This window comes from Otolemur garnettii, unplaced genomic scaffold (genome assembly GCF_000181295.1).
Source record: "Otolemur garnettii isolate 467f Iridium unplaced genomic scaffold, OtoGar3 scaffold00105, whole genome shotgun sequence".
Classification (NCBI taxonomy): Eukaryota; Metazoa; Chordata; class Mammalia; order Primates; family Galagidae; genus Otolemur; species Otolemur garnettii.
The window spans coordinates 203,010-230,147 of NW_003852500.1; the positions used below are offsets into that span (position 1 = coordinate 203,010).

The 27,138-nt window shown below is 45.0% G+C and overlaps 1 protein-coding gene across 1 annotated transcript; it reads right to left on the minus strand.

The window, feature by feature from the left end:
• Positions 1 to 61: 61 nt before the first annotated feature.
• SLC1A6 (solute carrier family 1 member 6) lies at positions 62 to 23,820 on the minus strand. Its single transcript, XM_003796499.3, has 10 exons — positions 23,619 to 23,820; positions 18,516 to 18,723; positions 17,189 to 17,326; positions 14,886 to 15,090; positions 13,853 to 13,895; positions 11,579 to 11,922; positions 7,023 to 7,256; positions 5,440 to 5,634; positions 1,224 to 1,358; positions 62 to 417 (listed from the first exon to the last, which is right to left on the minus strand). The coding sequence occupies exons 2-10, from the start codon at positions 18,718 to 18,720 to the stop codon at positions 222 to 224; spliced, it is 1,695 nt and encodes a 564-aa protein (XP_003796547.1). The 5' UTR covers positions 18,721 to 18,723; positions 23,619 to 23,820; the 3' UTR covers positions 62 to 221.
• Between the last annotated feature and the right edge of the window lie 3,318 nt (positions 23,821 to 27,138).

The following is a 27,138-nucleotide window of genomic DNA, read 5'->3' on the forward strand; positions in this document are numbered from 1 at the left end:
TTTGGTCACTGTCCTCTCTCAAATTCTCAGCATATCCTCAGAGATGAAAAGAAGCCTTGGATACCTTTCATTCCTGCTCCTTTATTTTGGTTTCCTCCCCCTAAACAAGCTAAGCAGAACATGTTATGTTCAGCCCACAGTCACTTGGGCATCAGATTGTCCCCAGGACTCCTCTCCCAGCCCCCTTCCCTCCTTTCTGGGTGGCAGGGCTGGGAGCACCCTCACATGGCACTCTCGTTGCCTCCCCGACCCCTGGACGCCCCCTTCTCTTGGGCCATGAGTGACTTGTAGGGCTTCCCCAGGCTGGGGAGGGTGAGCTCAGCCTCCTGCAGCTCCAGCTCCCGCTGAGACAAATGCTCAATGACAGCCGCCCCGATCGAATCCCCCAGCACATTGGTCATTGTGCGAAGCCGGTCACTGGTGGAGGGGAGAGAGAAGCAATGGTTAATGGAGGCTTGAAAAGTTCTACCATGGAAAGGGTGCAATGGAGGTGGGGAAAGCTCCCTCACCAAAGAATTAGGGCTCACATTCCAGTACAATCCATGACCCCAAGACCCCATGACCTGAAGCAGCTTCCTCTACCTCTCTTTCCTCAGTTTCTTCTCCTAACAAACTCAGGTTGGACCAGCTCTAAGATGATCACATTTGATCTTAGCAGTGTGACTTTTTTAAAAAATGATACAGACCATTTAAGAGTCATGAGCTGAAATCATATAAAACTAGGAAGGTAACCACTGCGAGTAAACCAGGTCAGGCCTAAATCAGTAGCGGCATTGACTAAGGCAGGCTGGAGACAGTCAAATGGGACTCAGGCCCAGCTAATGGCTCCTCCCATGTGGGGATAAAAAGTCCAGACTTTTTAAAAATATAAACCTCCCAATTTTAAATGCTGAGAAAAAAAATTTTGAGACAGGGTCTCACTCTGTCTCCCACAGAATTTCTTTTTAAGCATATGCAGCCAGGCATGGTAGCATATGCCTGTAGTCACATCCACTCAGGAAACTGAGCAGGAGGATCTTAGGCATTCAAGACCAGCCTGGGCAATATAGCAAGACCTCACCTCTAGAAATTAAAAAAATTTTTTAATCAGTTACAAGGCAGATCCCTCCCATGGAATTCCTATTAAACAGATGAAAGAGAAGTTTTTCTGGCTGATGGGTAAAGCCCTGTTGCATGTCTCCCCCCCACCCTACATCCCAGGGTCCAGCCTGAAGAACACTCACAGGAACCAATCCACAGCTATGATGAGTGTGATGTCTTCAGTGGGCAAGCCAACTGATGTGAGAACAATGACCATGGTGACCAGGCCCGCCTGGGGGATGCCAGCTGCCCCGACACTGGCCGCTGTGGCTGTGATGCTGCACATGGAGAGAGAACATGGGAGGGAAGAAGAGGGAAAGGGGAGATGAGGAAGAGAGAGGGAAAGAACACACAGAAGGGAAGGGATCAGCTCCCCAAGACATGTTAAATTATATAGCTGAGCCAGACACGTTAAAGAAAAATACTGCATGAGCTCTCTTGTACGTGGAATCTAAAAAATAAAAATAAAAAACAAAAGTCAAATATACAAAAACAGAGAAAAGAATGGTGGTGACCAGAGGCAATGGGGGATTAGGAGATATAGTCAAAGGATGTGAAATTGTAGTTATGTAGGATGAATAAGTCTAGAGCTCTAAAATCCCGCATGAATACCACAGTTGTTAATATTGAGATGTACACTAGCAATTTTCTAAGAGAGTGCGTTTTAGGTAGTGCTCTGACTGGAAAACAAAAGGAAGATAACTATGTGATGTTTCCTGTGTTGAACTGCTTACCTGCTGTCATCTTTTCACTAGGTACATCAAAACATCATGGTGTACACCTTCAATGTATACAATAATAAAAAGAGAATTTTTTAAAAGCAAACACTATACTATATGCAAGAAATGAATTATTTAATTAATTAAATTATCCCCCAAATAAAAAGCAAATCCCCAAGTGACTTCCACTGAGGGTCTATGGCAGGTGTGGTTCTTTGCTAGCGTCTGGTTGGAAATCGGTTCAATGATGTGTTTAGTAGATGCAAAACTAGGTAAGAAACCAGCTGCCTCTGAAGCCTGGAGAAATGCAGAGGTGCACAGCCGTGAACTGGGAAAGTGAGCTCCCTGTATGCACATGTGCTAGAAGGAAGTCATCAATACAGCAGGTCCATGTGCTGGAAATGGGACTCTGAAAGGGGGGCCAAGAAGAAATCATCTATTGGCCAGTGGCAATGGCTCACACTTGTAATCCTCACACTCTGGAAGGCCAAGGCAGGAGATCACTTGAGCTCAGGAGTTCAAGACCAGCCTGGGCAAGAGTGAGACCCCTTCTCTATCAAAAATAGAAACTATTAGCCAGGCGCAGTGGCATGCACCTGAAGTCCTAGCTACTCAAGAGGCAGAGGCCAAAGGATCCCTTGAGCCCGGGAGTTGAAGGCTGCAGTGAACTGGGCCGATGCCAGGAGGGAGGGAATGAAGGAGGGAGGAAGGGAGGAAAAGAGGATGAAAAGAGGAGAGGAGAGGCGAGGAGAGGAGGGGAGGGGAGGGAGGGGAGGGAGGGAAGGGAAGGGAAAGGAAGGGAAGGGGAGGGGAAAAGAAACAAATAGACTAGAAAAGCAAAATCATCTATGGTGCTGAGCAAGCGAAAAGAATATATATTACTATATATGGGGTAGGGGAAACTACAGAGCACATGGTGGAAAATGAACACAGTGGTCCACCATCAGTTAGAGCAGCGGTTCTCAACCTGTGGGTCGCGACCCCTTAGGGGGTCAAAGGACCCTTTCACAGGGGTTGCCCGAGACCATCCTGCATATCAGATATTTATATTATGACTCATAACAGAAGCATAATTATAGTTATGAAGTAGCAATGAAAATAATTTTATGGTTGGGGGTCACCACAACATGAGGAACTGTATTAAAGGGTTGCGGCATTAGGAAGGTTGAGAACCACTGAGTTAGAGGGTCACATACCTATTAGGATGCTACTATCAAAAAGTCAACAGATAACAAGTATTGGCAAGGGCGTGGAGAAAAGGGAACTCTTGTAAACTGTTGGTGGGAATGTAAATTTGTACAATCATTACAAAAATCTGTATGGCATTTCCTCAAAAAATTAAAAATAGAACTACTATATGATAAAGTAATCCCACTTCTGGGCATTTGACTAAAAGAAACAAAATCAGTATCTCAAAAAGGTAACAATGGTCCCACGCATTATTATATTACCTATAATATAATAGGTACCTACCTATACCTACCAATAAAATTATTATAAGGAAGCAACCTATGTGTCCCTTGACAAATGCATGTATAGAGGAAAGGCGGCACAAAGAAATACTATTAATCCTTTTAAAAGAAGGAAATCCTGAAGGTCATTATGTTTAATGGAATAAGCCAGACACAGAAAGACAGATACTGTATGAGCTCACTTACACATGGTGGTTGCCTAGTGCTGACGCGGTGGGTGAAATGGGAAAACATAGGTCAAAGGTCACAAAGTTTTATTTTTAGGATGAATAAGTTCTGGGGATGTAATGTATAGCATGGTGACTGTCGTTAATAATACTATATTGTATGCTTTGGAATTTGCAAAGAGAATAGATCTTAAGTATTCTCACCACAAAAAAAAAAGGTAACTATGTGAAGTGATAAGTATGTTAATTAGTTTGACTGCGATATATTAAATCATCATGGTGTACACCTTAAATATATACAACTTTTATTTGTCAGTTATTATTTCATTAAAGCTGTAGGGGAAAACAGAGAAAGTCAGACTGGATCAGGGACAAGCTAGATTTTATCTCCTGCATCAACTCTGATTGCCTGGTGTGATGTGCCAAGAAGGATTTTAAAGCCAGTGAGCTTACTAAGAAAGGTGTTGGTGCCTCTTTCTGATGGCCTCTGAAGCCCCCTCCCAGATTCTATTACTGTGAATGTGAAGCCACTGGCCAGACCTAGCCCGGGTGATGGCTCTATGAGAACAGTGATTGAGCAATACTTAGACTGCTGGATGTGGAATGGCCTTTGGAGTCAAATAGACTCCATTCATGAGCTGGGATATAAACTCAAGAGCCTCCATTTCCTCATCTTTAGGAGACATAGGCCCACTTTATGGGGTTGTTTGAGCCACAAAAACAATACAGTACTAACAAGTGATAAATGCTTCCTACCAATAAAATTTTCAATCATTTTTTAAAAGGTCACCCAATTTCTCCTTAGTTTATCCTATTTGAATTTGGTCTCCTTAAAAAATACTGAGCCTCAAGGAGGGGTGCTATTACCACTACCCTATCTTCTCCTAACTCTAGCCTCAGCATGAACAGTCACCTGCGGGTGCCCTCAGGAGGCATGCAGCATGCTCTGAATGAGATGAGTTAATTCCACCTGAATCTAAAAAGCCAACTCAAACTTCTTTGAGCTAAATTTAGATTAGGTCCAAACTAGGAAGTCCCAGGCATCCAATCACTACATGCTACTAACTTTTGGAGTACTACCTGGTGGATCTCAAGCTGGCTACCCACCAATCTCTTTCCACAGATTCCCAGGAAAAAGATGGAATTGATGCTTAGTCCCCTGGCCTACTTGAAACTTCTCCCATCCTTACGCCTTTTGATAACTTCCTTACTCCCAGTGATCTCAAAGTTTCCCATGAGAAGTCATCATTACAATGACTGACCCCCCCAAAAGAAAAAAAAGGGTTCCTTTGAAATTATCTTTATGTCATTCTTTCCTGGATCCAGGAAATGAGGGCCATCTCATTCAGAGTGTGTACATTGGCACTTTGGCCAAGAACGGTTACAGAGCATTCAATAAATTCATTCTCTGAATACATATTTATTACACATCTACTATGTGCTAGGCACCTAGCAGAAATTCCCAGAGAAGAAAGTCCTTGCCCACACAGAGCCTGCCTTCTAGTGGGGAAACAAGCAATAAGTGAGATAAATGAGTAAAATAAACACTAAGGCAGCTGGTGCTATATGAGGAAAGTCCAGATGTATAATTCTAAACAGGGCTTCCCTTTAAAGGCAACATTACAGCAGAGACCTGAAGGAGACGATAACGTCTGCTTATTTTTATAATAATTAAATTAGCACTTCTGGATGTTGGGACCCAGGAATCTAAATTTATAAGAAGAACCTCAGGTTATTAGGATGCACCAACCACACTTTGGAAAACACTGGACAAAGGGATCTCCCACAGTAGCCTGTGAGAGAACCCACTGGAATATCTTTCCAGCTCCCAACAGTTTCAGGTGGGAAAGTTTCGCCCTTTCACTCATCTGGCACTGGGGCCTTCCAACATCCTGGGGCTCCCTTGAACTCCAGTTGTGGTTCCCTCCTCCCCCTACTGGCCAAGCTGATGATCGACCTCTTAGGTCTCATCTGCTAGAGGTTCCACCCAAACCACCTCACCTGATCGTTGTGATCTGGCCCAAGTTGAGCTCGTAGTTGTTGACTTGAGCAATGAAGATGGCAGCCAGGGCCTCGTAGAGGGCAGTCCCATCCATGTTGACTGTAGCCCCCACGGGCAGCACGAACCTGGTGATGCGGCGGTCCACACCCAAGCCCTCCTCCAGGCAGCGAAAGGTGATGGGCAGTGTTGCAGAGCTTGGGGAGAGAGAGAGCCCCAGAGGCTGAGAGCAGGGCGTGGCTGGACGGGGCATGGCTGAGAACAGGGCACAGCTGGGTGGGGTGTGGCTGAACCCATGGCTCATAAAATTAGCATCTGGTTCTCTCCTCCATATAAAATGAGTCCAAGAACAGGGTGTGACTCGCAAGTGGAGTTGGCGAGAGTGGGGCATGGCCAGAAGCTGGGCTGAGAATGGGGCGTGGCCATGGGTGGCGCCGAGAACAAGGCGTGGCCAGGCGGGGCCAAGGCAGCAATGGGCCAGAAACGAGTTCCCCTTGGGAACAATGAGATGACCAGGTGAGGGTTCAGCCAGAGGCAGACAGTGGTATAACGTTTCGGTTAACTGTGCATGGGAAAGGGGGATCTCCTCACCACACAGAGAGAACAGAACAACAGGGGTTCCCCAGGCTGAGGATTTCTTAGCCCACTTCGAGACTTGTTTTATGCCACTAGTTCACACCAACTGTTCACTCCCAGAAAGGAGAGGACTAACAGTCTGCTGACCTCCCACAGCTTAGGGCTAAAAGAGGGATCTTATTCAGGACCCTAATTCCTGGCATGCGGAGTGACCTCAGCCATGCTAATTCATTCCCTCTCTCTCTCTCTCTCTCTCTCTCTCTCTCCCCCCACCTCTCATCCTGCCACTTCCTGGGGTGGATGACTTCATTGGTTGGCAAGTTTAGTAGAAGGAGTGGGCATCTCGTTTGGGATAAGCCTGCCCATGAGACTTGTGCTCTATCTGGTCAGCTTTATGTAGTTTGGTGAGAAGCCTGAGCTCACAGAGCTGGCCTTTGGTGTCCAGCTTGGTGGTGACCAGGTGAGTTTAATTCTGGTATACAGCTACATTGGTCTGGCATGTTTGGACCAAAAGGCATGTTCACCAATCAGCATTATGAGCAACTTAAAAATAATATTTTCCCTCCATCTGTTTGGCTCTTGTGTTACTTTTCAAATTGTTTTGAATTTGGATGATGCAGGAAGAGGAGCTTTTTATTAACTTAAAGAAAAAAAAGGGAGAATAAAGCCAAAAGAGCTCCCAGATGCCATCTCAAGGAGAGGATGAGATCTTCTGAGCTAGAAAATAACTGAGTTCACAGGGCATTCTGGAACCTTCCTCTTAACCTCAAAATTGGCATCTCCTTCTTCCTCCATATAAAATGAAAAACAGAAAAGTAGAAAAGGGGACCAGAAGAGGCAGACCAGGACAAAGACCAGCCCACCTAGAGAGACTTCCAAGGGCCCCCAACATTACTGTACAACTCAGAAGAAGTGTCTATGGGAGACAGAGGGCAGGACTCCCAGGAGAGCCCGTGAAAAACAAGAAGTGAGCCCAGGGAGGGTGCAGCAGCAGGGAGCAAGGCCATACCTGGAAGATGTGCCCATGGCGGTGATAAGGGCCTGCAGCATGCCCCCAATGAAGGGAAAGGGGTTCCGGTGAGTGACGAGGAAGTAGATGAGAGGAAGGATGCCACCAGCATGGAGGAACAAGCCCACGATGACAGTCAGGGTGTACATGCCCAGCTGACCTCCCAGGACAGCCATGTCTTCCATCTCCAGAATCTTCCCAGCAATCAGGAACAGGATGCCCACAGGCGCGTACCTGGCCAAGCCACATGCCCGTCAGGTCTCCCTCCCAACCTCCCCTGCAAGTATGAAGCCAGCATCTCCACGGCTTTGCCCATATAGGGCCCTAGAGCCAAGCAGTGCCCCCCATACAGCACCCTGCTTCACCCCACTCTTTGCCATACGTTAACAAACAGCACTGGGCCCCACAAACACAGCCTGCCTCCTCCTCCAGCTCATCCACAGCTCACCCTCCAAAGCAGGAAAGTTCCTACAACTCCACCTTACCACAGTGGTTTGCAATCTTTTTTATCTCACAGCACTCTTGAACTTATAGTTAAACTTACACTGCATACTTCAAATATGTGGATCAAAAAATAAAGAGAAAAAAAAGAATATATTTGCTGTGCTTTAAACATCCTTTGAAAATAATTTAATGATCTTCAAAATTTTTCATAGCACACTGGATAAAAATCACTGCTTTATCAAGTGTCTCCTTCATCCTCTCCCCCATTCAAACCCTTCCCTCCCTATTCCTAAATAATCACCATCTTAAGGATCCCTTCCCTAGACACTGCCAAGATAGTTCCGATCTCTGGCCTTCTAAACTTCCCTTGTTTCTTGCTCCCAATTCTTTTTTCCACACGTGAAACCTTTACTCCTTTATTTTCTTTCCTATTAGTGCACTCTCATACTCATTCACCAGCCTGAATTATTTCAGCACCATTTCCCACCCACATCTTAACCATCTGTCCTATCAAAATCACGTATGTATGCATCCATTCAATGAATACCTTACCTTCTGCTCACATTCTGCTATGGCTGAATATTTGTGTCTACCTCAAAATTTACACACATGTTGAGATCCTAAACCTCAATGTCATGGTGTTAGGAGGTAAGCTCCTTGGGAGGTGATTAGGTCATATGGATGGAGTCCTCATGAGTGGGGTTAGTGTCCTTATAAAAGAGACCCCAGAGAGTTCCCTTGATCCTGCCACCATGTGAGGACACAGCAAGAAGACACCCTCCATGAACCAGAAGACAGCCCTCACCAAACAATGAATCTGTGGGCACCCTGATCTTGGATTTCCCACCCTCCAGAACTGTGAAAAATGAAAGTCTATTGTTCAAGCCACTTGGTCTATGGTATTTTTGTTATAACAGCTCATATAGACTAAGACACATTCTAATGGGGAAAACAGAAAATACATACAGAAACATGCTAGTTATAAAATTCAAGTGGTGAGAATTGCAAAAGAGAGTCACTGGATGCGGCTGCTTCAGAGGGGGATGGTCAGAGAGGGCTTCTCTGAAGCAGTGACATTTAATCTGCGGCCTGAATGATGACATGCTATCTTATCTATCTGGGGGGAAGTCTTTACATGTGCAGTGCAAAGACTCTGAGGTGTGCATGCGTTAAGGACTGCTGGAGGACCACAGTGACAACTACTGTGGCTCCAGCAGATAGTGAAAGAAACTTGAGAAAACAAAAGGAAGACTGTGGGAGGCTCACCTCCTTTCCCACCAAACCAGCTTAACACTCAATCCCATGAGTTTCTGCCAGTTTCTGCATGGTCACCCACCAACCCCCAGGCTTCAACTATTACTCCCCCCTCTTTAGAAACTGAAGTCTCTACTATTGGTCATATTCATGGTGAATGTATTGGTGGAGGTGAGGTCCTCTTGAGAAGTTGATGCAATAAGTTGGTTCAGAATAAGGATGCCGGAAACTTCTTCAGTGACATCTGTGTTTCCCAAGCTGGGCCTAGGATTAGATCTGGTGAGTGGTGGCTGAGTCTTCTCCAAGTCAGTATTTCTAGACCTCCCTCTATACTTATTCTGGGTAACCCCTCTTAGTACACTCCATCCTTCTGCCCCACTCCTTGCAAACTCCCTCAACCCGGGATCAGCTGTATTTGACTTCTTGCCCTCTACTCTCAGCCACCTGGCACATCACATCTGGACATCTGACCCAATGACATCTCTATAAATTCATGGTTCCCAGCTCAGCAGGGCCTTCAATACTCATTGTTAATCCTCTGTTTATCCTTGCTAGGCACCCCTCTTTTTATTCCTCTCACATGATTTTCCAAGCTCTCAACTTGGCCTCAAGTGCCTTACATAATTTTCAAGTTATTTAGGAAGATAAACAAAGGATGATTTGTGATCAGGTAACGTTGTTAACATCTCCCACCACAACTTCCAGTTTATCTCACACTCTTACCTTCCTGAACTCTCCACCATTGTCCAAACGACTCAGGTACTTTCAAGCATTGCATGTGCTCTTCCCTCTGCTTGAAGTACCTCTCCCTCTCATGGTCCAGTTGGATTCCTACTCACCTGTCAAGGTCCAGCTGAGAAGTGACCTTCTCCATGACTCTCTCCTCACCTTCTTAGGCACCATTCACTACATATCCCTCCATTCACCACTCACTTTTCCAATTCCCCAACACTTTCTAGGTGTCTCTTTACTACAGAGGCAATCACCCTGTCTGTCTTCTTCAACACTTTGTGAGCTCCTTGAGGAATGAATGCTATAATATATCTCTGTATTCCAGAGCGCAAGACAAAGTCAGTCTGGGAAAATGCCTGCTAAATGAGTGAAGGAATACTTTAAGGAATTAAGAAATGTATAGAATAAATGAATAGATGAATGCATCAATTAAGGAATAATTAGCAAGTAGATAAATGATTACTGAATGAGACAGTGAGTGGTTAAGGGAATGAATAAGTGAATGGATGGATGAATGAATATTTAAGTCAATGAGAGAATAACAAATGCATAAATGAATAAGTAAAGAATGAATCTCAATGAATAAATGGCTTAAACAAATAAATAAATGAGTCAATCAATGGTTTAATGCATGGATGAGCTTATGGATAAATTGAGTAAATTAATGTATAAATGAATGAATTAACTAATGCATAAAAGAATATATGAATAAGAAAATGAGTGAATTAATGCACAGAAGAATGAGAACAAATAAACAAGTGAATGAAGAGATAAATTGGGAAGTGAATAGGGTAAATAAATCATTGCAGAAAGGTATGAATGAATGAATAAGTGAGTTGGTCAGTGAATTAACCAATGTATAGAAAAGCAAATAAATGTCTGTCATTTGAGACAACATAGATGATCCTGGAGGATATTATGCTTAGTGAAATAAACCAGGCATAAAAACACAAATATTGCATAATCTGAGTTATATGTGGAATCTTAAAAATGTTGAACTCAGAGAAGCAGAGAGCAGAATGGTGATTACCAGGGGTTGGGGAGCAGGGATGGGGGCAAGGAGGTTGGAAAGATTTTAATTAAAGTTGGTTAAATAGAAGGAATAAGTTTTGGTTAAATAAAAGGAATAAGTTCAAGTGACCTATTCTACAACACAGTGACCATAGTTAAAAGCCATGTATTGTACACATGACAATCACTCAAAGTAGATTTTTAAGTGTTCTCCCCACAAAAAATAAGTATATGTGGCAAGGTGTGTGTTAATTAGCTCAAATTAGCCATTCCCCAATGTATATATATTTCAAAACATGTTTTATGACACATATATATATAACTTTGTTGGGCAGCATGTATGGCTCAGTGGGGAGGGCACCAGCCCCATATACCGAGGGTGGCAGGTTCAAACCCAGCCCCAGCCAAACTGCAAACAAAAAATAGCCAGGCATTGTGGCAGGTGCCTGTAGTCTCAGCTACTTGGGAGGCTGAGGCAAGAGAATCGCCTAAGCCCAAGAGCTGGAGATTCCTGTGAGCTGTGATGCCACAGCACTCTACTGAGGGCAACAGGTAATACTTTGTCTCTAAAAAAACAAACAAAAAAAAACTTGTCAACTAAATTTATCTTTTTAAGAGAATGAATAAATGAATAATGAGCAAGTAAGTGATCCAATGCATAGAAGAATGTGTAGAGATGAATAAATGAGTGAATGAATGACTTGATCAATGCACAGAAGATCAAGGGAATGAACATATGAACAAGGGAGTAAATAAGTGAATAAATCATTGCAGAAAGGTATGAAGGAATGAGCAAGTTAGTGAGTTCGTGAGAGAATCAACCAATGCCTAGAAGGATGAACAAATGAATAAGAAAATGAGCGAGCCAATGCAAGGAAGAATAAATATAGATGATTAAATGAACAGAAGAATGAATGGATGAACAGACGAACAAAGGCATGAATGAGTGAAATCATTATAGAAAGACAATGAATGAATGAATGAGTTAGTAAGTGAATTAACCAATACATAAATGACTTGGGCCAAAAGTGTCCAACAAGTCCTTCAGCAGCTTCCCTGCAGCCTGACTTCCCAGCCCTGGCTTCACATTCATGTTGGCACAGCACAGCACTCACCAGATAATGATGCCCACCAGCCTCATAATAGCCTCATTGAGGCTGTCGAAGAAATCCCTCAGGACCCGGCCCTTGTGTTTCATGCCACCGATGACCAGCCCAAAGGCCACAGAGAAAACCACAAGGCCCAGGGCATTAATGCCATTGGCTGAGCCAGGTACAGGCACGGTCTCTTCAAAGCTTAGCACCTCTTGCAAGGTGCCCAACGCCCGAGTGACATTTTCCAGGAAGCTGGTTCCATTCTCCATAGAGAATGGAGGAGGCATGGAGGTTCCCAGCTCAGACCCATTCTCGGTCCTCACGATGGTCCTGGTTACCACCCTTGTGCTGTACTGCGTCTTGAACTGAAATAGAGAGAGATTGATCCCAAACTTGGTTCAGAGGGCACATCTGAATCACCTGGAGAATTCCTTAAAAAATATCATTTCCTGGTTCCCATGCCTGGAAAGTTTTATTCAGCAAATCTCAATGAACAAATGGATGAGTAAATGGATAATTTGACCAATGCAAAGAAGAATGAGTGACTGAATTAATAAAGTCATTATGGAAAACAGCTTGAGGTTTGTCAAAAAATTAAAAATAGAACTACGAGAAGACCCAGCAATCCCACTACTGGGTATACATCCAAAGAAAACAAAATCAGACTCAGCACCCATAGCTCAGTGGTTAGGGCGCCGGCTACATACACCAGGGCTGGCGAGTTCAAGCCTGGCCCGGGCCTGCTAAACAACAATGACAACTACAACAAAAAAGAAAAATATAGCCGGGCATTGTGGCGGGTGCCTATAGTCCCAGCTACTTGGGAGGCTGAGACAAGATAATTGCTTAAGCATAAGAGTTTGAAGTTGCTGTGAACTGTGATACCACAGCACTCTATCAAGGGCAACATAGTGAGACTCTGTCTCAAAAAAAAAAAAAAAAAAAAAAAGAAAAGAAAATCAGTATCTCAAGAAGATATTTGCACTCTCATGTTCATTATAGCAATATTCACAATAGCCAAGAGAGGGGAACAACCTAAGTGTCCATCAATAGCTGTATAGATAAAATATTGACAGAGCACAGCAGTTTGTGCCTATAATCTCAACACTTTAGGAGGCCAAGGCAGGAGGATCACTTGAGGCCAGGAGTTTGAGAGCAGCCTGAGCAAGAGGAAGACCCCATACACACACACACACACACACACACACACACACACAAAAGAAAAAAAAAGAAAAAGAAGAATTAGCCAGTTATGGTGGCAGGTGCCTGTCGTCCCAGCCACAGGGAGTCTGAAGCAGAAGGATCATTTTAGCCCAGGAGTCTGAGGCTACAGTGAGCTATGATGATGCCACTGCACTCTAGCCCAGGCAACAGAGTTTCTATTGTGAAAATAAATAAATAAGATACATAATGGAATATTGTTCAGCCTTCTAAAAGAAGAAAATCATGTAATTTGTGACAACACAAATGAGTGTAGAGGACCTTGTGCTAAGTGACATAAGCACAGAAAGATAAAATATGGTGGATGTCTCACTTATATGTGGGATGTTAAAAAGTCAAACTCATAGAAACAGAGAGTAAACCAACAGTTACCAAGGGCTGGGGATGAAGGGGGAAATGTTGGTCAAAGGACACAAAATTTCAGCCAGACAAGAGGGATAAATTCAAGAAATCTATTGTACAATGTTCACTGCTATAGTTAAGAACAAGGTACCGTGTACTTGAAAATCACCAAGAGGACAGACTGAGCTCTTGCCACAAAAAAAAAAAAAAAACAACTTAATATGTAATGTAATGGGTTAACAAGCTCCATTCCACAATGCAGTCATATTTCAAAACATCATGTCATACCCCACACATACATATAACTTTTATTAATTAAAAAATAACTTTTTATAAATAAAATTAATGGTTTAAAAAGAATAATTGAGGGAGTGAACAAAAAATGCGTGGAAAAATGAGTCTAAAGTCTGCATTTTCACAATCTCTCTGGGCAATATCCAGCCAGATTTAAGGGCATCCCTCCTTCATCATCTATGGTCAGAAGATCTGGAATCTCTACCCCAGCCTGGAGTACTTGTCTAGTCCCATACCCAGGCAGCCCATGGTCTAAGTCCTTCTCTCTAGCCCTTCCTTGATCATCACACCAGAGGGAAACACATTCTAGACTCCTCCACAAGCCCCTGCCCATTGCTCTTTCAGGCCCTTCCCACCACTTCCCATTAGGCCATCCCCTCAACACAAGCCCCTCCCCCCTCCACACTTCCTTCATCCAACTGTGTACTTCCCCCTGACCTGTTTGAAGCAGGCCTCCACAAGGTTGGGTGGAAACATATTTCTGCAGAAAAACATCAGAGAAAGGAAAGTGGTTAGACTTTAGAAGGGAATAGTCTAGAACGATAACTAATAAAAACAATAATACTAAGTAACAATAATAAGGGTAGCCAACATATCATGTACTGAGCACATACATACCTTACCTATATCATCTGATTTAAACACAATAACCCTAGAAATGATTGCAATTACCATGCCCATTTTATGTAGAAAGATACTAAAACACAGAGAGTTTATGTAAGCCATACAGCTGCCAAGAGATGCAAATGGACCTCAAAACCAGATCCATCTGAACACCCGACCAGAAGTCCTATATCACCTCAAGAATTTCAATTCAAATGCATGTCCCAGTGATACCTCAAAAAACCACAAAGAGGCAGGGTGCAGTGGCTCACACCTGTAATCCTAGCACTCTGGGAGGTTGCGGTGGGAGGATTGCTTGAGCTGGGGAGTTTGAGACCAGCCTGAGCAAGAGTGAGATCCCATCTCTACTAAAAATAGAAAATTTAGCTGGGCATGGTGGCAAGTGCTTGTAGTCCCAAGTACTCAGGAGGCTGAGGCAGGAAGATAGTCTGAGCCCAGGAGTTTGAGGTTGCTGTGAGCTAGGTTGATGCCAGAGCACTCTAGTCTGGTGCAACAGAGTGAGACACCACAGCTAGCCTTGTTTCTGGCCAGCAAAATCTTCCTGCTCTAAGAAAATCATCCACCCTCCAATGAAGTTTGGGAACACCAGGAAAGTACCAACTGTTCTGACCCCATCCCAAGATGCTCCAGCAGTAGTTATACCCTCTCCAGCCTATGGGTCAAAAGACTTTATCTTAGGAGTAGAAGCTGTTGGAGGATATGTGCAAGGCTCCAGGGCAGAAGTTTGGTACCATTGGATGTTGCCATTTTCAGGCTGGGTCAGCCTGTTCTTTTAGTCTGTTCTTTCTTGAGCATGGGTTGTTGCATGTCCAGCTGGAAATCCCACTGAAATGAGAAAGAATGTCACCTGATTAGGTCCATAAAGGCATCAGCTGTGGGGATGGTCTCGATCCGGCCCTCTCGGTGCAGCCCCTCCTTGGAGCCTTTCCCAGGGTGGATGATGGTGACCATAAGGATGCCGATGAAGACTGCGATGATAGTGGTCACCATGTAGTACACTGCTGCACGCATCCCCATCCGTCCCGTAGCCTTGTTGTCCAGAGATGCCATACCTGGAGGACAGAGGGCACAGCGCCATCATGCCCCACCACCCACTTTCCCATCCATCCACTCCACCCTCCACAGCTCAACAACCATTACACCAAGCATCCCCTTCTCCTATAGCCAGAACCCACCCATCATCCATTCATCACACCACCATCTTTCTACAGCCCACCCCATCCTCTACCCCAAGCAGCACTCTGCTGATAATATTACCTTCACCCTACTACAAGCCACCCTTTTCAAACCCCACCCCATCCTCCTTTGACCCCTATTTTATACTTTAACCTAACTTTCTTTCCATTCATCACCTGCTATTCACCCCCAAAATCACAGGTCCCTCCAATCCACCTCAGTGTACACTCACTACAGTCATATCATCAGTGCTATACCTGGACACTGCTCACCAGGCCAGTATGTTTATCCTTCAGCTGCCTCGAGGATGGGCTGCTAACAGTGACCCTGTCTCCTTCTCCTGCCTCACCTAGCAAGGCCCTGGGGGAGTCACAATGCCCTTGATTGACTAGTAAGGGATTTAAAATGCCAGCTCTTTTGACCCAGGAAAGGACAGAGGTGGGGGGACAATTCTGTGGTGCCATTCACACTCCAGACTCTGTGGGCTCCGGTCGAGATGCCCGCCTTCTTCTGAACCTGCATCCTTGCTTCACTGATTTCCCTATTGTATTCTGCTACCCTCACTTCCTCATGAGTTTCTCTTGAGAGATACCCCTTAATAAACCATCTGTGCAAATATGCCCATCTTAGGCTCTGCTTTTAGGAAACCCAACTGAAGAAACCATTCTTTCATCCCTTTTTCTTCAATCCTATCCCTACATCCAGGGATTGACAAACTGGCCACTGCCTATTGCTTGTAAATAAAGTTTTATTGGAACACAATCATCCCCAGCTGTTCACACATTGTCTGTGGCTGCTTTTGTGCTACAACAGCAGAAATGAATACAACTGACCCTTGAAAAACACAGGTTTGAACTGCTGAGATCCACTTATACATGGATTTTCTTCCACCTCTGCCACCCCTGAGACAGCGAGATCAATCCCTGGGTAGAGTGTTGTGTCATTACAGCTCACAGCAACCTCAAACTCTGGAGCTCAAGTGATTTTCTTGTCTCAGCCTCCCAAGTAGCTACCATAACGCCTGGCTATTTTTTCAGAGATGAGGTCTCACTCTTACTAAGGCTAGTCTCAAACTCCTTAGCTCAAGCAATCTACCTGCCTCAGCCTCCCAGAGTGCTGGGATTATAGGTGTGAGCCACCACAGTGGGCTTATCTAGCTTGCTTTATTGTACAAATACAATGTATAATACATATAGCATCCAAAATATATGAGTTAACCAACTGCTTATGTTACCAGTGAGGCTTCCAGTAAACAGTAGGCTATTAGTAGTAAAGTTTTTGGAAAGTCAACAGTTACATATAGATTTTCAACTGCATGAAGGGAGTTTCAACAGAAATCCTAAGTCCCATTTTTGTTGTTCAAGAGTCAACAGAGTTGACAGATACCATATGGCCCTCAAAGCTGAAAACATTCACTATTTAGCCCTCTAGAGCAGTGGTTCTCCACCTTCCTAATGCCGCAGCCCTTTAATACAGTTCCTGTGGGTTGTGACCCACAGGTTAAGAACCCCTGTTCTAGAGAAACAGTTTTCACACCCCTGAATAAACCAATCATATTCCCATCCCACGTCCACTCACCATCCTGACACCTCCATTTGCTCACATTCCACACCTTCATCCACATCCCACCCTATGGCCCATCCACACCAGCTACCTTTCCTGGCTGCCCCTCCAAGCCCTTCTTTCCCCTCTGGATGATACCTACCCTTCTTGCAGGCTGACATTTTACCTCCAAAGACAAGATCAGGAAGCTTACTAAGATACGTGGTGTAGGTCCTATGGGGTCTGGAACCTGAGTCTGATTGCGACCTGGGCATTGGCCAAAGACTCTAGTCAAGATGTAGACTGCATGTTTGAGGCACTGAGTTGGGGAAGGGTTACTGCCTTAGCTCTGTGTTCAAGCTGGATGAACACAGAGCCAGAAGCTAAATCCGGATGACTCTTGGAAGCCAACAGTGGCCTGGGCTCTCTCACCTGTGACCAGGCTGGAGACAATGAGAGGCAGCACCAGCATCTGCAGCATCCTCATGAGAAGCTCTCCAGGAAAAGAGAAGTACTTGATCTGGCGGTAGGTGAGCTGATATGGGCGCAGGGCAAAGGCCAGGCTGACCCCTACGGCCAAAAGGAGGGGTCCATGGAAAAAAAGTCTGGGTCACTGAGCCCCAGGCAGGAGCCATCCATCCCCAGAAGAGTGAAGGTCAGAGTGAAAGAAAGAAAAGAACATTTTACAGATGTGTGTATTTTGTGCATGCATTGGTACACGTGTGCACTATAAAAATATATGAATTTATGGGCAGCACCTGTGGCTCAAAGGAGTAGGGCGCTGGCCCCATATAGCAGAAGTGGCAGGTTCAAACCCAGCCCCCACCAAAAAAAAAACTGCAAAAAAAATGAATTTATGGGATACTATATTGATATGTGCATAGATGTATAAAATATCTACACCCGGGCAGTGCCTGTGGCTCAAAGGAGTAGGGCGCCAGCCCCATATGCCAGAGGTGGCAGGTTCAAACCCAGCCCCAGCCAAAAACTGCAAAATAAAAAAAAATAAAAAATAATAAAATGTCTGCACCCCTTAATGTTACATATGCATGCACATGTGACAGTGTGTGTTCACTTGAGAGCATGTATGTGCGCCTGTATATGTCAGCCATACATGTGAATGTACTTCCTAGCTGTATCTATAAGTGTGATTTGTATGTATGTCGCTATTTTCAAACACGGGGGTATAAGTGTAGTCAAGCTCCTAGGTGTCTGGATGTGTGCTTGGAAGAATGTATGTGCAGGTGTGAATGTGTTCATAAATTCTAATACATGTGTGCAAGTATGCACGTGTCAGGTGTCCTCAAACTAAGGCCAGCGGGCCCGTGGGCCACATGCAGCCGGCCAGGTGTTTTTGCCGCCGCTGCCTGTCCTGCTTAGTAGCCTACTGGTCCCGGGCCCGCAGTCCGGCCCTCCAACAGCCTGAGGCTCAGTGAACTGGCCCCCTGTTTAAAATTTGAGGACCCCTGGTTTACATATTTGCACCTGTCTTCATGCATGAACATATGTTCATGCTTATGGGTGTGTGAACACATGTAAAGTGTGTTTGTACACATCAATATACACGTGACCTTGTATGCACAGAACACAGATGTGTTTGCACATGTGCGTAGCCATCTGCAGGAATGTGTCCTTGGGGCGCTGGAGAGATGGGGTTGGGGAGACACTTGTGTGCAGGTGGGAATGGCAGGTGAAGCAAATAACTGGGGGAGCCGGCCGGGAATTTCCCAGAATCCCCGCCCTCGGGGGCAGAGCTCACCGATGACCACAGCACTGACGGTTAGCAGGATGAAGGCATTCCGGCGCAGGAAGCGCAGCACGTGCTCGCGGGTCATGGTTTGCAGTCGCAGGCGCATGCGCAGCGCTCTCTGCTGCAGACTCTCCTGCAGCCGCTGCAGGCAGCCCACCCGGCCCAGGCGCTGGCCACTCTCCCGCAGGAACAGGCTGTTGCCATGGCTGCTCATCGTCTATCTGCGGGCGACAGAGAAGCCTGGGTCTGGTGAGGGACAAGAAAGAAGGCGGGTATGATCAGAGGGGGAAAGGATGGGGTGGAAAGGTGGGCACTGGAAGAAACTCAGAAGGCAGGGGAGGGGACAGTCTGCTCCGATGTGCCCGTGCTGGGACACCTGAGACGCTGTCCAGAGTTCTAGGGTCACGTCCTGTAAGGAAAGGGTCAAAGTCTCCAGAATTATTCCTGGGGAGGGCTGGGAAGAGCAGGGCAGAAAACCACAAACTAATTGGAGCTTTTGCCATTTTCTTATTTTACTGAGATCATCACAGGCGGTTGGGGGTTGCTCCAGCTCTCTAACCAAACTTACAAGCCTTTGCTAAGTGCCAGCACCATGCAAAACCCTAGACAAACCTAGCTCCTCCTAGGAGCTCCAAACCTTGGACCAAGTCCCAAAATTAATAGTGTGATGTCCAGCCTGGACGTTTTCCATAAGGACAAAATCAGCAGTCCCTGGCAAACAGCAGGTGCGCAATAAAGCACTTACTCTGCTTCAATGGCAAGATGAGCGACAGGGATGGTGGGAGTCATTTGCGAAAGAAAGGATGACAATTCTTGAACCCAGAGTGATGTTCACAAGTCCCTCTGGGGTAGCAGGCAAAACCTCAGACTTTTGGGCGGCGCCTGTGGCTCACTGAGTAAGGCGCGGGCCCAATATACCGAGGGTGGAGGTTTCAAACCTGGCCCCGGCGGAACTGCAACAAAAAAATAGCCGGCCGTTGTGGCGGGAGCCTGTAAGTCCCAGCTACTCAGGAGGCTGAGGCAAGAGAATCCCTTAAGCCCAGGAGTTGGAGGTTGTTGTGAGCAGTGTGACACTACGGCACTCTAACAAGGGTAATAAAGTGAGACTCTGTCTCTACAAAAAAAAAAAAAACACCTCAGACTTTTGTGTCTCAAATGCTTTACATTTGACCACATCTGTGTATTATCATTTACATTTCTTTAAAAAAGGTATCTCAAATGAAAACTTCAGAGCACTACTTGAAATGTTAGTTATATTTTTCATCAACATTAAATTAAAAAATAGAAATAAAAACCTTTCCATCCATTTACCAACAAAGCACCTGACATGTATAGAGAAGCTTAGAAACTACAACTTCACCGGCCTGAGGAACTTATCTTCCATTAAAAAAGAATGTAGATAGTGAAATATTTTATAACTGCATTGGTATAAAGATAAATAGAGAACATCCCAAAAGAAGCCCCTCAAAATTTTAAAACATATTTACAAAATGTTCTCTTTGTGCTGGCCACCTCTTTGTAAAATTTTGTAATGAATATTTTGTACATAAAGATACCTTTGGCTACAATTTCCCATTTTTCCTATGTATGGTGACTTTAGGGGCAGCTTTTTGGACTCTGTATTATTCTGGAACTAGATAGAGGTGATGGTTGCACAACATTGTCAAAGTACTAAGTGCCACTGAATCGTACACTTTTGAATGGTTGATTCTGCGTTCTGTGAATTTCACCTCAATTTTTAAAATGGATATATTAATATTACACATTAAAACATTTTCTGTCACCTAAAAGTTCATTTTTTCCCCTGATTTTAAAAGAAATGGAAACATCATGGAAGTAGTAGAATGGTATTAGAGGCTGGCAGATGGGTTGGGGGGAGAGTGGGGAGAGGTTGATTAAGGGATACAGGAGAGAGCTGGTGAATCCCAGCACTTTGGGAGGCCAAGCAAGCTTGAGCCCAGGAGTTGGAGATTACAGTGAGATTACTGTGCCACAGCACACCAGCCTGGGCAACCTAGAGAGACCCAATCTCCAAAAGATAAAAATAAAATTATAGCTAGATAGGAGAAGTTCTCGTGTTCTGCTGTACTGTAGGGTGAACATATACCTGTGTAGCCAGGTGAGAGGATTTGGACTGTCACAACACAAAGAACGGTAAACATTTGAGGTAATGGATATGTTAATTGCCCTGATTTGATCATTACATGCTTATACATATATGTATAAGCATACGTTTGATACATCATACTGCATCAAATATCAAAATATCACTCTATAACTCATAAATATGTACAATTTTTACATGCCAACTCAAAAATGAAAAGAATGAAAACACTTCTATGAATCCCTAATAGTATTGTGGGCTTTGGGCACTGGGCCTCCTTTCCTAAAGCCAGCCTGACCTCGTACCCAAAAGGTAGCAGTGACCCTAATCCAGGCATCCTGAGAATCTGTTCATCTTTCTAAATCCACTCTCAGACTCTCTCTCCCCCTTCAATCTGGCAAGTGGAAAGGGCAGCAGAAGAATGGAGGGTGGGAAGCGATGGATGAAGCATTTATTCTCCCAGGTCCCTCTGCCAGTCCACAGCTCCCTTGAGACAATCCTCTGGTATAACATATATCCTCTGGACCTCTGCCTGGGTCCCATCCCTGTTCCCTCCCTCCTCGTAAGCGCCTATCTTTGCAAACAATCTTTATCATACATTCTTTTCAGTTGAATGTGCTATTTCTCCCCCAATACACCAAACTCATCTGACTCTTAGAAAAAAAGTCTCTATGAACCAAAGGAAGACATTAAATATTATTTCCTGTACTGCACTCTTGTAACTATTTAGTTTGCCTGGGTTGTTCACACCTATAAAGAGAGTTTGTTCACTTCCCACTGCTATCTTCTGGGACAGCAATTCTCAACCTATGCATCGCGACCCACAGGAACTGTATTAAAGGGCCACGGCATTAAGAAGGTTGAGAACCACTGTTCTAGGAGATCATAGCTCCCTGGTACCACTCATCACTCCACCCCCAGGCTCACACCCAGCACCCGAGTCTATCCAGGGCTGGAGTCTCTTGGAGGTCTCAGTTGCACCAGTATGTAAGTGCCTGGACATTTTGTTTGCTTGTTTTTTGCTGCTACTGGCCAATCAGCTACTTTTCTGGGATCACCATCTTCCTTGCCCTCTCTGCTCCCCCCATATCCAAGGGATGGAGCATTTGCCTTGGCTTTTCAGGCTATGCTTCCTCCAAGTCTAAGCCCTGGTTCCCAATGTGAACCCATCCCCAATTGGGATCCTGTTCCAAATAGAACAGTCTCTTAAAACCATGATGCTGTTCTCACCTTGGTGTGACAAAATCCCAGACAGGAAACATAAGCCTTCCCTCACCTCTGGAATATTATGTTTCTAGTCACCAAACAATAGGAGGAAGTTGCCTGTGGAACCAAGAGTGATCACTCAGCTAAGATCGAGACTAAGGGAGTTTTCCTTACAAGACATACCATGGCCTTCAGGCCAGATCTGGTCTCTGGGCTTGTTTTTGTAAATAAAGTTTTATTGGCATACAGCCATGCTTATTCATGATGTATTATCTACACCTGCTTTCAAACTACAAAGGCTGAGTTGAGTGGTTGAAACAGAGATTAATGAATCCCAAAGCTGAAAATACCTACCATCTGGCTCTTTACTGAAAAAATTTGCCAACCCCCAGCCTACAGAAGAACCTATGACACTTAGAACAGCATCTAGTGACCTTGAAATAGATGTCTACTGTGGTTGTTAAGAAGCAGAAACCTAACACATACATAATCAAGAACAGAAAAACTGCTATAGTGGGAGAATGTTTTCCTATCAACTTTTCTCAGTTCTGTCTTGCATTATTTGTAAATACATGCCATTGTGATCCATCCATTAAAAATAACATTAATTTTTAAAAAATAGACTTCAAATGAGACCTAGGTTTGGGCCTTTCTGGATCTCTCTTGGATTGGGGGGAATTCTCTCCTTACCCTGGGCTCCTTCTGTTCTAGTCTTTCTTGGTACTAGTCCCTGCCTCTCAGGCTTCTTACCCTGGAAATGCTTCTAGCATCCCCAGTCCCTGCAGGGTGAAGAATTCAAGGACAGGTCTCCCGCCTGGTGTCCTCAACCACCAGACTTTAGATGTGATGAGATTTGCCAGCTGCCCCTCAGAGCAATTGGAAAGAAAGGAAGATACAGTGAGCAAATTGAGAATTCTCCCTATACATTTTATCTCAATGCATTCTAGCTAGAGGAGTGAGGGGAAGATAAGACAGGCTGGAGATCACGTACATCACACACACACAGGGGAACACACAACCTCTTATACCTCTGTGTGCAACTGACACACCCACAACCCTGCACAGACACACAGTCACACAAACTGTTCACACATACAACCGCACATCCCCCTCCAGAAATGCAACTCCACTGAATGCAGTCATACCACTCCTACACACGCACCCGCCACATTCATGTACACCTTCAGACACACAACCGCACACACACATTTACAGTCCCCTGTATATTTTCCCGTCGTAAATGAAACTCCACACCTCAGAGACACTCATATAATTCCTACACACATACAAGTACACACAACTAAGAACACCAAATGCACAACTTGAGACATTCAAATTCATCCAGGTTGAAACGTTCATCTTCACACAACTCTTCAGGAAGGCAACACCACTCATAAATTCAGTCCCAAACACACACACACACACACACACTCCACATTCAGACTCCCTGCAGACTTAGACACACCTGGACTTGGTAGGGAAGGGAACCGAGTCCTGTAAACGGACCAGGCATCAAGGGCAGCGGTGCCAACAGGTCCGTGAGCCGAGGCCACGAGATGGACAGGGAACTTAGGGCTAACTGAGGCGATAGGAAACTCACCAGGGTGAACGGGAGAAACGTGGCGGCGACAGTAAGGGGCAAGAAGCTGAGACAAAGAGCAGCTGAGAGGTGAGGGGACGTGGGCGCAGGGGACGCCCCACCCGTCTGACCCCAGGATGAGCCCAGCGCGCCTCAGATCGCTGCCTTTCCGAATTTCAGGGCCCCAGCTCCAGGCGAGTCCCAGCGCAGAGTCCCCACTCACCAGCTTCGCGAGCGGCGGGGGCGGCCTGCCCGCGCCTCGGCCTGCGCGCTGCGTCCGGATGCAGGAGCCGGAGCCCGGCGAAGCGCCCGGCCGAGGCCGCGGGGACGCGCCAGGAACCGTGCAGCGCTTGCAAGGGGACCGGACGGCGGAGGCACCGGCGCGGAGCCGGGATGCGCTGTGTGGCCTGCGGGATCCTGGCCGACCCAGCACTCACGTGGGTGTGCGGGCGCCCGGCGGCCGGGGGGAGGGGCGGGATCCCCTCCGGGATGCCCCCCGCCTCCCCGGCGCCCAGCCCAGGCTCCGCTGCCGCGCCCGAGAAGGGGGACCGCGCGTTCGGGGAGGGCGGTGGGCGGGGGTGAGTGGCCTCCAGCGCGCCCAGCCTCCGCCCCCGTCGGAACCGCGCCTCCAAGCCCCCGCCCGCGCCGCCTCCCGAGCCTGCGGAGGCCCAGGCGTCCCCCTGGGAGCGCCGGGACCAGGCCGTGGCACCACTGGGCCCTCACCTCACATCCTCGGCGGAGTTCTGGGGACCGCACGGACGCAAGCATGCGGTTGACAACAGCCATGGCGAGGGCTCCGCTGCCCCACACCTCCTTTAGGGAGCAGCTACCAGCCTTGGCCACCTGGCTGCTGTGTGCCTCTGGGCCATTCCCTGTCCCTCTCTGAGCCTCTTCCTCTAAACAAGGGAGATGACTTGGCCGACCCTATAGAAATTAAAACTCAGAAAATTAAGGAGGATGAGCGTGAAAAAGCGCTCTGTGCAGCGTGGAGCATTGGGCAAATGGGAAATGAATAATTGGTGTTCGTACAAGTATTGTAATTAATATTATTCTTTGCTATCTTCAGACTACACTAGGCGATGTCAATCACTTTTTCCTCTCTAATGGCACTGAGTAGGTTGCTTCCAACATCTTCCATCTCTCCTGAGAGCTAAAGCCGTTTTAAAACCTGACGGAAAAGCTGGCGTGTAACAACTCAGTACACAACTCCACTGTTATTGTTATTGTTGTTGTTTTTGAATAATTATTGGTGGCAGCCTCCTAAACTAGGGAGGCTCTTTTATTTATATTTAATCCACACGCCCTTATGAAGTAATCGCTCCCTCTATTTGCAGATGAGGGAACAGAGAGGTTCAGTAATTTTCCCAAGTTCACACAGCTAGGAGGCAGCTGCCCCAATTGTGACTCTATACACACAGCCCTCGCTCTGCTCCTTGACAACAACTCCTAGAGAGGTGATTATCAAACTTAACTGTGTCTTAAAATTCACTAGGAGAGTTTTAAAAAATCCTAATACCTGAGCCACACTCTAGACCAAGGACATCAATGTACCTGAGAGTAGGACCCAGACATCGGTACATTTTAATGCTCTCCAAGTAATTCCAATGTATGAGGACAGTTGAACCCTTGCTCTAGATGTCAGGGTCCCTGGGGTGACACCGGGAAACCTTCCTTGAAACCTCCTCACACCTGCTTCAGTCACTGGCTATGCTTGGATGGTTCCACATCCTTCTCTAGGATCGCTTGAGCCTAGGAGTTTGAGGTTGCTGTAAGCTATGATGCCACAGCACTCAACCCAGTGTGACAGTATGAGATTTTGTCTCAGAAAATAAATTATTTATTTATTTATTTATTATAACATAACAAGAAGAAACTCATTATCCATTTACATTCAAGAATCTATTTTTATTATTCAAAGTTAGGAAAAAATCAATGAAAAGAAGAGCATTGCTTTATGCTTTTGCAAATTGCCTTTTTCAAATTGCCTAGCTAAATAAAAAAGAAAACAGAATTTTTATACAGTGAATCTTCATTACTCATGGATTCTGTACTTTACCACTTGCTCAAAAGTGTTTGCAACCCCAAAATCAGCTTTCACCCCAAATCTAGCTTTCACAGTCATTCTGGAACACTTACAGAGCAATGGAAAAGTTAAACTGCCCCAAACATGCTCCTGAGAAGGTGGCCCTCTCCCTTCTTTTTCTCAGCTCATGCTGTGAACAAGTAACATTTTTGTGGTCTATGCAGTACCAAGTTTTTCTAACTTTTGTGCTTTTTGTTGATTTTTTTGTTGTCCCCCAGGAATCATGCGGAACTGCTATCTGGTGACTGTAAGCCCCTGAAGGCTGTGTTGTGCCTCACAGAAACAATATATATGTTAGATAAGCTTCCCTCAGGCCTGCATTATATGGTACTGTTGGCCCCAAGCTCAATGTTAATGAATAAACAATACTAAATAAGGCATCTTTAAACAGAAAAACACACATAAAACAAGGTTATATATTTATCAATAGATGAAAATGTTGCCAGGCTCACACCTGTAATCATAGCACTCTGGGAGGCTGAAGCAGGTGGATTGTTTGAGCCTCAGGAGTTTAAGACCAGCCTGAACAAGAGCAAGACCCCATCTCTACTAAAATAGGAGGGCATTGTGGTGGGTGCCTATAGTCCCAGCTACTCAGGAGGCTGAGGTAAGTGGAATTCTTTGAGCCCAAGAGTTTGAAGTTGCTGAGACGTATGATGCCATAACATTCTATCCAGGGTAACAGAGTGAGACTCTGTCTCAAACAAACAAAAAAAAAAAAAAAGAAAGAAAGAAAGTATATATATATAGAGAGAGAGAGAGTATACAAGAATATACATAGTTAATATATATTGTGTGCCTATATAAAAGTATATATATATAGTCTATATGTATATATGTGTGTGTGTGTGTGTGTCTATATATATAGACAAAAATGTTATGACCAGGGGCTCACAGAAATCTAACTGTGTACTTACTTCCTCCTAAAACCAATGATTCCGTACTTGCTCATTCAGTGTTTGCAGCAACTATATAGAGCCTAACTATTGTGCATGATAAGAATTATCTATATGTGCTTCCTCACTAAATCTGTAGTGTTACTACAGATGGAGTGTTACTTTGGTTGAAATGCCTGAAGAAAATTCAGCCTCTCACAGATAGGTAGTTGGAAAGGGAAAAGTACTTTAATCAGCTTTTCCATTAACTGTGGCTATTCTCGGAGACTACAATGAAATCCTACACATTTTAATTTCTTAAAGAATCTGAAACTCTCTTGGGGGTGGGACACAACTACAATAGGGACTCTACCTAACAAATGCAAACATTCTGACCTAAATGTTTGTATCCTCACATTAATCTGAAATTTAAAAAAAAACTTTAAAGGAATCTGATACTCTGCCAGTGAACTTTTTGTACACTAAACATTTTAGCATTACAACTGAACTTTTTGTAACACTAAAATCCATTAAGCTCATTTCTTACACATGCATGATTTTGAAACATCATGCATTAGTCATTTGAAAAATACTGGTTCACTAAATTACACAGATCTTCCAAATAGTAACACTTTTCATTATTCAATAGCAAAAGGCCACATTTGTTAATATCACCACCAATCTCATCAAACGTCTTTAAGTGTTGGAATCCATTCAAATTATAGCAGTGAATATAAGTTTTTCAAAATTCTAATTTTTGCTCAAAAGTTCAGATTTTATCATTG

What these genes read in the sequence shown, in the direction of transcription:
- SLC1A6 (XM_003796499.3), bottom strand. Translation starts at nt 18,720, where the DNA reads ATGAGCAGCCATGGCAACAGCCTGTTCCTGCGGGAGAGTGGCCAGCGC. An exon ending in CTGGTGGGCATCATTATCTG is followed by an intron (nt 7,257 to 11,578) that starts GTGAGTGCTGTG and finishes TGGCTTGGCCAG; the next exon opens with GTACGCGCCTGTGGGCATCC. An exon ending in ATAGCTGTGGATTGGTTCCT is followed by an intron (nt 418 to 1,223) that starts GTGAGTGTTCTT and finishes CCCCTCCACCAG; the next exon opens with TGACCGGCTTCGCACAATGA.